Below are 11,131 nucleotides of genomic sequence, written 5' to 3' on the forward strand. Positions count from 1 at the left end.
GAGCAGGACAAATTCAAACTTAGTGTAAGGGGCCAGGAGAGAGCTTAGGGCAGGTAGGGTACAGGCCGATGCTGATGGAGTACGATAACACCCAGCAACAGTCAACAAAGTGCTATTTGAAAGTTTAATGTTTAAAACCAGCAAATCAAATTGTTTGGTGACAGACTTGGTGGAGACAACCGAGCACTGAAGGTGATCCTTGGTAAAGGTTGCCAATCCACCACCTTTGGAAGATCTGTCTTGCCGAAAAAGGTTATAATCAGAAAGGTTAACATCATTAACATCCTTAACCACGTCTCAGTAATGACCAACACATCTGTTTTGGAGCAGTGAACCCACACTTTCAATTGATCCATTTTAGGTGATAAGTTTCTATTGTTAACATGCAGAACCCAGGCTTTTACGAGAGCAGAAATCAGTGAAGCAGATTTTTTATTTGATTTATTTCACCTTTATTTAACCAGGTAGGCATGTTGAGAACAAGTTCTCATTTACAACTGTGACCTGGCCAAGATAAAGCAAAGCAGTTTGACACATTCAACAACACAGAGTTACACATGGAGTAAAACAAACATACAGTCAATAATACAGTAGAAAAATAAGTCTATATACAATGTGAGCAAATGAGGTGAGATAAGGGAAGTAAAGGCAATAAATAGGCCATGGTGGCGAAGTAAATATAATATAGCAGGTAAAACACCGGAATGGTAGATTTGCAGTGGAAGAATGGGCAAAGTAGAGATAGAAATAATGGGGTGCAAAGGAGCAAAATAAATTTATACAGTAGGGGAAGAGGTAGTTGTTTGGGCTAAATTATAGATGGGCTATGTACAGGTGCAGTAATCTGTGAGCTGTTCTGACAGTTGGTGCTTAAAGCTAGTGAGGGAGATGAGTGTTTCCAGTTTCAGAGATTTGTATAGCTCGTTCCAGTCATTGGCAGCAGATAACTGGAAGGAGAGGTGGCCAAAGGAACAATTGGTTTTGGTGGTGACCAGAGAGATATACCTGCTGGAGCGCGTGCTACAGGTGGGTGCTGCTATGGTGACCAGCGAGCTGAGATAAGGGGGGACTTTACCTAGCAGGGTCTTGTAGATGACCTGGAGCCAGTGGGTTTGGCGACGAGAATGAAGCGAGGGCCAGCCAACGAGAGCATACAGGTCGCAGTGGTTGGTAGTATATGGGGCTTTGGTATGGGGCTTTGGTGACAAAACGGATGACACTGTGATAGACTGCATCCAATTTATTGAGTAGGGTATTGGAGGCTATTTTGTAAATTACATCGCCTAAATTGAGGATCGGTAGGATGGTCAGTTTTACAAGGGTATATTTGGCAGCATGAGTGAAGGATGCTTTGTTGTAAAATAGGAAGCCGATTTATAGATTTAACTTTGGATTGGAGATGTTTGATGTGAGTCTGGAAGGAGAGTTTACAGTCTAACCAGACACCTAGGTATTTGTAGTTGTCCACATATTCTAAGTCAGAACTGTCCAGAGTAGTGATGCTGGATGGGCGGGCAGGTGCAGTACATCAGATGGCAACAAGATCATATTGTCCAGCAATTTCATCAGGTAACATGAATACAAAGCCGGTGAGAGGTGGTTAGAATAGGATGGGAGGCCAAAAGACTGTGTAACCAATTGAGTCAGAGTCCCGAGTGTGGGAACAACCAGTCTGTCCCACGGTTGGGAAAGAAAGTTTGTAGTCAACAAAGTATGCAGGAGTCATGAGGAAAATAGCAAAATGCACAAGAACATTTTTAAATATATAACGACTTGGGGCTAGCCATTGTAAGTTCAGATTCACTCGCCCCAACAGTGTGTGTGTGCTGGAGGTGAGCGATAGCTCAGGAGAGAGGGGTGAATGTGTTGGAGGTACCTGTACCAGACAGGGGGAGACAGACCAGGGAGAAAGGTGTGAGTGTGGTGGAGGTACCTGTACCAGACAGGGGGAGACAGACCAGGGAGAGAGGAGTGAGTGTGGTGGAGGTACCTGTACCAGACAGGGGGAGACAGACCAGGGAGAGAGGAGTGAGTGTGGTGGAGGTACCTGTACCAGACAGGGGGAGACAGACCAGGGAGAGAGGAGTGAGTGTGGTGGAGGTACCTGTACCAGACAGGGGGAGACAGACCAGGGAGAGAGGAGTGAGTGTGGTGGAGGTACCTGTACCAGACAGGGGGAGACAGACCAGGGAGAAAGGTGTGAGTGTGGTGGAGGTACCTGTACCAGACAGGGGGAGACAGACCAGGGAGAGAGGAGTGAGTGTGGTGGAGGTACCTGTACCAGACAGGGGGAGACAGACCAGGGAGAGAGGAGTGAGTGTGGTGGAGGTACCTGTACCAGACAGGGGGAGACAGACCAGGGAGAGAGGAGTGAGTGTGGTGGAGGTACCTGTACCAGACAGGGGGAGACAGACCAGGGAGAGAGGAGTGAGTGTGGTGGAGGTACCTGTACCAGACAGGGGGAGACAGACCAGGGAGAGAGGAGTGAGTGTGGTGGAGGTACCTGTACCAGACAGGGGGAGACAGACCAGGGAGAGAGGAGTGAGTGTGGTGGAGGTACCTGTACCAGACAGGGGGAGACAGACCAGGGAGAGAGGAGTGAGTGTGGTGGAGGTACCTGTACCAGACAGGGGGAGACAGACCAGGGAGAAAGGTGTGAGTGTGGTGGAGGTACCTGTACCAGACAGGGGGAGACAGACCAGGGAGAGAGGAGTGAGTGTGGTGGAGGTACCTGTACCAGACAGGGGGAGACAGACCAGGGAGAGAGGAGTGAGTGTGGTGGAGGTACCTGTACCAGACAGGGGGAGACAGACCAGGGAGAGAGGAGTGAGTGTGGTGGAGGTACCTGTACCAGACAGGGGGAGACAGACCAGGGAGAGAGGAGTGAGTGTGGTGGAGGTACCTGTACCAGACAGGGGGAGACAGACCAGGGAGAAAGGTGTGAGTGTGGTGGAGGTACCTGTACCAGACAGGGGAGACAGACCAGGGAGAGAGGAGTGAGTGTGGTGGAGGTACCTGTACCAGACAGGGGGAGACAAGCCAGGGCAGACGGTGAACAGATCGCCAGGTGAAATCCTAGCAGCAGTGCAGCAGGCAATGGGAGTAAGTGTCACAGCCACTTGGGAGAAGCTTTTATTTCTGGATGCAGATTTCTTGTATAAAATGCCAGGGAATGGTCTTTGAACAGCAGGAGGGGCTTCAGATGATGCTTCAAAGACTCCTGACACTTGTTGGGCCCAAAGGCCTTTTACTTCACACCGTAGTGCTAATTGAATTTGTTTCTGACTCAGTTCCAGGTTGGAATGGTGTCCTCAGGTCTCTGCTGTTTGTTGGTTAGAACACCCTCCGTTAAGCTTGGAAAAATAAAACCTTGGAAGCAGTAATCTCTCCGGTTAATTTTGGTCAAAATTTGGTTCTAGGTTTGTAGTTTTGATCTGGAGCGAAGGCCATGCTGTGGAGTGTAGCATCCTGCATATGTACCTGCTGAAAAATCCAAGTTTATCGAACTCCAAATCTATCCTTTTGTAAAAAGAAAACATGTTGAAAATGTGAGAGCTCACATTAAGCCGTGTCTCTCTCTCTGAGGGATGGTGCTGTAACTTTACCGTGACATCTATAGCACAGTTTTATGGTGCTGGTTACTTTTGTTGAACAGATTACAGTTGGAGTGACGCCAATACTGCCAACAGAATGTCTGCATCCCAAATGGCACCCTATTCCCTATAGTGCACTACTTTTGATCTATGGGTCAAAAAGTAGTGCTCTACATAGGAAATATGATTCCATTTGGGATGCCGCTAATGTCTTTTGTGAACTAGTTTGGGATGTTTGTGACACAGTAAATGACACATTTACTATAAACCTTACACTTAATGCTCTTGGTTCCTGGAGGATCATAGGGCCTGTACTAAAGTTATCCTCTTGGTTCCTGGAGGAACATAGGGCCTGTACTAAAGTTATCCTCTTGGTTCCTGCAGGATCATAGAGCCTGTACTAAAGTTATCCTCTTGGTTCCTGGAGGATCATAGGGCCTGTACTAAAGTTAACCTCTTGGTTCCTGGAGGATCATAGGGCCTGTACTAAAGTTATCCTCTTGGTTCATGGAGGATCATAGGGCCTGTACTAAAGTTATCCTCTTGGTTCCTGGAGGATCATAGGGCCTGTACTAAAGTTATCCTCTTGGTTCCTGGAGGAACATAGGGCCTGTACTAAAGTTATCCTCTTGGTTCCTGGAGGATCATAGGGCCTGTACTAAAGTTATCCTCTTGGTTCCTGGAGGATCATAGGGCCTGTACTAAAGTTATCCTCTTGGTTCCTGGAGGATCATAGGGCCTGTACTAAAGTTATCCTCTTGGTTCCTGGATGAACATAGGGCCTGTACTAAAGTTATCCTCTTGGTTCCTGGAGGAACATAGGGCCTGTACTAAAGTTATCCTCTTGGTTCCTGGAGGATCATAGGGCCTGTACTAAAGTTATCATCTTGGTTCCTGGAGGAACATAGGGCCTGTACTAAAGTTATACTCTTGGTTCCTGGAGGAACATAGAGCCTGTACTAAAGTTATCCTCTTGGTTCCTGGAGGAACATAGGGCCTGTACTAAAGTTATCCTCTTGGTTCCTGGAGGATCATAGGGCCTGTACTAAAGTTATCCTCTTGGTTCCTGGAGGAACATAGGGCCTGTACTAAAGTTATACTCTTGGTTCCTGGAGGAACATAGGGCCTGTACTACAGTTATCCAACGTTGGGGCGGCAGCGTAGCCTAGCGGTTAGAGCATTGGACTAGTAACCGAAAGGTTGCAAGATTGTATCCCCGTGCTGACAAAGTACAAAATCTGTCGTTCTGCCCCTGAACAAGGCAGTTAACCCACTGTTCCTAGGCCGTCATTGAAAATAAGAATTTGTTCTTAACTGACATGCCTAGTTAAATTTTTAAAAACGTTGCCAGTCTTTTCACATTTTGTATACTTAGAATTTCTCCTGTGAACTCTGAAGGCTTCATAATAGGTGTTTTCTTCTCATATTCGTTGCTGTGGTTCCCTGTAGTCGTTCTACTCTAGGCAAAGTGCTTAAAAACCTATTCAGGGTCTGTGGGTCTCCCATGGGACGGTTGAGCTAACGTAGGCTAATGCGATTAGCATGAGGTTGTAAGTAACACAAAAAATTCTCAGGACATAGACATATCTGAAATGGGCAGAAATCTTAAATTCCTGTTAATCTAACTGCACTTTCCAATTTACAGTAGCTATTACAGTGAAATAATACCATGCTATTGTTTGAGTTTTGAACTTGCCATCTAGTTGCCAAAATCTAAATTGCACTTGTGCTGGAATTACACTTTATGGCCTTTGTCTTGCATTTCAAACAAAAAATAATCGGTTGTTTTTTTCTTTGTATTATCTTTTACTAGATCTAATGTGTTATATTTTCCTACATTCATTTCACATTTCCACAAATGTCCAAGTGTTTCCTTTCAAGTGGTATCAAGAATATGCAAATCCTTGCTTCAGGGCCTGAGCTACAGGCACTTAGATTAGCGTCCATATTAAAACAGCCAGACCTCATAAACACAATGGTATGTGTCCCAAATAGCACCCAATTTCCCATAGGGCTCTGGTCAAAAGTAGTGTACTATACAGGGAATACGGTGCCATTTGGTACGCTACCATGACAAAAACATGCAATCATGCCTGAATGGAGAGAACACATATTTACCATGGAAACTTGTAGAACGTTTAACCAGCTAGGCTCTTCTATGGATGTATATCATAGCCTATAGGTCACCGGTCTCTTAAGATATAGGAGGTTTTCTGTCAGTGAGATGTGTTTTGGTCCATGGCTGGTAACACTTTCTATAAAGTACATATGTAATAACATCCCTTATAATGCATTATAATACATGTATGATGTGTTATGACATTGACAGCATTCATAGTAACTCATAAGCGGTTATTAAAAAGCTGCGTGATGTTTTACTTGCAACTCTTCCAATGTAACTGCAGACAGAGGAAAGAAAAGGAGGTTTAGAGCCCCCTCTGCTGGTTAACATAGGCAGTATCTGTCCTGGGCTGTAACTCATCAAACCGAGACAATGGCCGTCTACTACTTTGTAGACAGACTGACTGATCTACAAATCACCTTGCATCCTAAATAAACACTCTATTAATTGTTGACCAGTCAGTCTGCTCAGTCGGTGATCAGCACAATGTATGCTCTGGAACATGTGGGGCGGCATGTTGTGGTTCGAGCGATGGGCCAGTAGCCGAAAGGTTGCTAGATTGAATTCTCGAGCTGACAAGGTAAAAAATCTGTCGTTCTGCCCCCGAATAAGGCAGTTAACCCACTGGTTGGCCGTCATTGTAAATAAGAATTTGTTCTTAACTGACTAGCCTAGTTAAATAAAGGTTAAATAAAAACATGAGACCAGATAGTAAACCTGCTTTCTCTCCCAGACACAGAATAGAGGTCAGAGGTTAAAAGAAGGGGCCCACATCAACCGCTCCCTCCTGGCTCTGGGTAACTGCATCAACGCCCTGAGTGAGAAACATGGTAACAAATATGTCAACTACAGGGACAGCAAGCTGACACGCTTGCTGAAGGTACAGTACCCATAGTGGTTGGAGCGTTGAGCCAGTAACCGAAAGGTTGTTGGATCGAATCCCCGAGCTGACAAGGTCAGAATGTGTTGTTCTGCCCCTGAGCAAGACAGATAACCTATTGTTCCCCGGGCGCCGAAGACGTGGATGTCGATTACGGCAGCCCCTCACACCTCTCTGACTCAGAGGGGTTGGGTAAAATGAGGAAGACACATTTCAGTTGAATGCATTCAGTTGTACAACTGACTAGGTTTCCCCCTTTTCCCTTTCCTATCGAAGACGTGCTGTGCTGTATGATTACAATACACTATACTAGCACCATACCACAACACACCACACCATACCACACAACATTCATCATGAATGACCACACCATACCACACTACACCACACACCATATCACATCACACCACATCATGCCACACCACACAAAACAATAGAGTACAGTACTTTTTGTTGTCCTTTTGCATCATTCAGAAGGATTATTCTCCATTCCACTTGCATTCATTCACTTCCTGTTCTGATGTGCTTGATTGACAGGACTCGTTGGGAGGCAACAGTCGCACAGTGATGATAGCCCACATTAGCCCCGCCTCCCTGGCCTTCGAGGAGTCTCGCAACACGCTGAGCTACGCTGACCGTGCCAAAAGTATCCGCACACGGGTGAGTAATACACAACAAAACATTTCCCTCCTTCGCTGAGGTGTGGGACAAGAATTTTCAAATCAATAATTTTTCAAATCAATCAATCAACAATCAAATGTAATTTAAAAAACCCTTTTACGTAAACACAGTTATCAAAGTGCTTTACAGTAACCCACCCTAGACCCCCGAGATCAACTTTAAAAATTCCGTTATCTCTGCAGCATAACAGTTATAACGACGCTGTCAATATTAGGCTTAATAGATTGTCAGCTGGGTTCCTTCTTGCTGAATGTGTTCTACCACATCATGTTATTACAGTGTTATAAGACAGTTCTCTCTCTCCAGGTGAAGAGGAACCTGCTGAACGTGTTCTACCACATCATGTTATTACAGTGTTATAAGACAGTTCTCTCTCTCCAGGTGAAGAGGACCCTGCTGACCGTGTTCTACCACATCATGTTATTACAGTGTTATAAGACAGTTCTCTCTCTCCAGGTGAAGAGGACCCTGCTGAATGTGTTCTACCACATCATGTTATTACAGTGTTATAAGACAGTTCTCTCTCTCCAGGTGAAGAGGACCCTGCTGAACGTGTTCTACCACATCATGTTATTACAGTGTTATACGACAGTTCTCTCTTTCCAGTTGAAGAGGAACCTGCTGAATGTGTTCTACCACATCATGTTGTTACAGTGTTATAAGAGAGTTCTCTCTCTCCAGGTGAAGAGGAACCTGCTGAACGTGTTCTACCACATCATGTTATTACAGTGTTATAAGACAGTTCTCTCTCTCCAGGTGAAGAGGACCCTGCTGAATGTGTTCTACCACATCATGTTATTACAGTGTTATAAGACAGTTCTCTCTCTCCAGGTGAAGAGGACCCTGCTGAACGTGTTCTACCACATCATGTTATTACAGTGTTATAAGACAGTTCTCTCTCTCCAGGTGAAGAGGAACCTGCTGAACGTGTTCTACCACATCATGTTGTTACAGTGTTATAAGACAGTTCTCTCTCTCCAGGTGAAGAGGAACCTGCTGAATGTGTTCTACCACATCATGTTGTTACAGTGTTATAAGACAGTTCTCTCTTTCCAGTTGAAGAGGAACCTGCTGAATGTGTTCTACCACATCATGTTGTTACAGTGTTATAAGAGAGTTCTCTCTCTCCAGGTGAAGAGGAACCTGCTGAACGTGTTCTACCACATCATGTTATTACAGTGTTATAAGACAGTTCTCTCTCTCCAGGTGAAGAGGACCCTGCTGAACGTGTTCTACCACATCATGTTATTACAGTGTTATAAGACAGTTCTCTCTCTCCAGGTGAAGAGGAACCTGCTGAATGTGTTCTACCACATCATGTTGTTACAGTGTTATAAGACAGTTCTCTCTTTCCAGTTGAAGAGGAACCTGCTGAATGTGTTCTACCACATCATGTTGTTACAGTGTTATAAGAGAGTTCTCTCTCTCCAGGTGAAGAGGAACCTGCTGAACGTGTTCTACCACATCATGTTATTACAGTGTTATAAGACAGTTCTCTCTCTCCAGGTGAAGAGGACCCTGCTGAACGTGTTCTACCACATCATGTTATTACAGTGTTATAAGACAGTTCTCTCTCTCCAGGTGAAGAGGAACCTGTTGAACGTGTTCTACCACATCATGTTGTTACAGTGTTATAAGACAGTTCTCTCTCTCCAGGTGAAGAGGAACCTGCTGAATGTGTTGTACCACATCATGTTGTTACAATGGTATAAGACAGTTCTCTCTCTCCAGGTGTTCTCTCTCTCCAGGTGAAGCGGACCCTGTTGAATGTGTTCTACCACATCATGTTATTACAGTGTTATAAGACAGTTCTCTCTCTCCAGGTGAAGAGGACCCTGCTGAACGTGTTCTACCACATCATGTTGTTACAGTGTTATAAGACAGTTCTCTCTCTCCAGGTGAAGAGGACCCTGCTGAACGTGTTCTACCACATCATGTTATTACAGTGTTATAAGACAGTTCTCTCTCTCCAGGTGAAGAGGAACCTGCTGAACGTGTTCTACCACATCATGTTGTTACAGTCTTATAAGACAGTTCTCTCTCTCCAGGTGAAGAGGACCCTGCTGACCGTGTTCTACCACATCATGTTATTACAGTGTTATAAGACAGTTCTCTCTCTCCAGGTGAAGAGGACCCTGCTGAATGTGTTCTACCACGTCATGTTATTACAGTGTTATAAGACAGTTCTCTCTCTCCAGGTGAAGAGGACCCTGCTGAACGTGTTCTACCACATCATGTTATTACAGTGTTATAAGACAGTTCTCTCTCTCCAGGTGAAGAGGAACCTGCTGAACGTGTTCTACCACATCATGTTGTTACAGTGTTATAAGACAGTTCTCTCTCTCCAGGTGAAGAGGAACCTGCTGAATGTGTTCTACCACATCATGTTGTTACAGTGTTATAAGACAGTTCTCTCTTTCCAGTTGAAGAGGAACCTGCTGAATGTGTTCTACCACATCATGCTGTTACAGTGTTATGAGACAGTTCTCTCTCTCCAGGTGAAGAGGAACCTGCTGAACGTGTTCTACCACATCATGTTGTTACAGTGTTATAAGACAGTTCTCTCTCTCCAGGTGAAGAGGAACCTGTTGAATGTGTTACCACATCATGTTAATACAGTGTTATAAGACATTTCTCTCTCTCCAGGTGTTCTCTCTCTCTCCAGGTGAAGAGGAACCTGTTGAACGTGTTCTACCACATCATGTTGTTACAGTGTTATAAGACAGTTCTCTCTCTCCAGGTGAAGAGGAACCTGTTGAATGTGTTCTACCACATCATGTTATTACAGTGTTATAAGACAGTTCTCTCTCTCCAGGTGAAGAGGACCCTGCTGAACGTGTTCTACCACATCATGTTGTTACAGTGTTATAAGACAGTTCTCTCTCTCCAGGTGAAGAGGACCCTGCTGAACGTGTTCTACCACATCATGTTATTACAGTGTTATAAGACAGTTCTCTCTCTCCAGGTGAAGAGGAACCTGCTGAACGTGTTCTACCACATCATGTTGTTACAGTCTTATAAGACAGTTCTCTCTCTCCAGGTGAAGAGGAACCTGCTGAATGTGTTCTACCACATCATGTTGTTACAGTGTTATAAGACAGTTCTCTCTTTCCAGTTGAAGAGGAACCTGCTGAATGTGTTCTACCACATCATGCTGTTACAGTGTTATGAGACAGTTCTCTCTCTCCAGGTGAAGAGGAACCTGCTGAACGTGTTCTACCACATCATGTTGTTACAGTGTTATAAGACAGTTCTCTCTCTCCAGGTGAAGAGGAACCTGTTGAATGTGTTACCACATCATGTTAATACAGTGTTATAAGACATTTCTCTCTCTCAGGTGTTCTCTCTCTCCAGGTGAAGAGGAACCTGTTGAACGTGTTCTACCACATCATGTTGTTACAGTGTTATAAGACAGTTCTCTCTCTCCAGGTGAAGAGGAACCTGTTGAATGTGTTCTACCACATCATGTTATTACAGTGTTATAAGACAGTTCTCTCTCTCCAGGTGAAGAGGACCCTGCTGAACGTGTTCTACCACATCATGTTGTTACAGTGTTATAAGACAGTTCTCTCTCTCCAGGTGAAGAGGACCCTGCTGAACGTGTTCTACCACATCATGTTATTACAGTGTTATAAGACAGTTCTCTCTCTCCAGGTGAAGAGGAACCTGCTGAACGTGTTCTACCACATCATGTTGTTACAGTCTTATAAGACAGTTCTCTCTCTCCAGGTGAAGAGGAACCTGCTGAATGTGTTCTACCACATCATGTTGTTACAGTGTTATAAGACAGTTCTCTCTTTCCAGTTGAAGAGGAACCTGCTGAATGTGTTCTACCACATCATGTTGTTACAGTGT

At 44.7% G+C, this 11,131-nt stretch overlaps 1 protein-coding gene across 2 annotated transcripts in view; it reads left to right on the forward strand.

Annotated features, from left to right (window-relative positions):
• LOC118373360 (kinesin-like protein KIF19) overlaps positions 1-11,131 on the forward strand; it is a 156,827-nt gene that overhangs the window by 101,578 nt on the left and 44,118 nt on the right. The window contains exons 7-8 of one of the 2 annotated variants that reach the window (XM_052471461.1): positions 6,449-6,595; positions 7,133-7,255. In XM_052471461.1, the coding sequence (XP_052327421.1) occupies positions 6,449-6,595; positions 7,133-7,255 (270 nt within the window). The remainder of the gene's footprint in view (positions 1-6,448; positions 6,596-7,132; positions 7,256-11,131) is intronic. The other variant, XM_052471462.1, reaches the window with a different exon arrangement.

Source organism: Oncorhynchus keta, chromosome 2 (genome assembly GCF_023373465.1).
Source record: "Oncorhynchus keta strain PuntledgeMale-10-30-2019 chromosome 2, Oket_V2, whole genome shotgun sequence".
Taxonomy (NCBI): domain Eukaryota; kingdom Metazoa; phylum Chordata; class Actinopteri; order Salmoniformes; family Salmonidae; genus Oncorhynchus; species Oncorhynchus keta.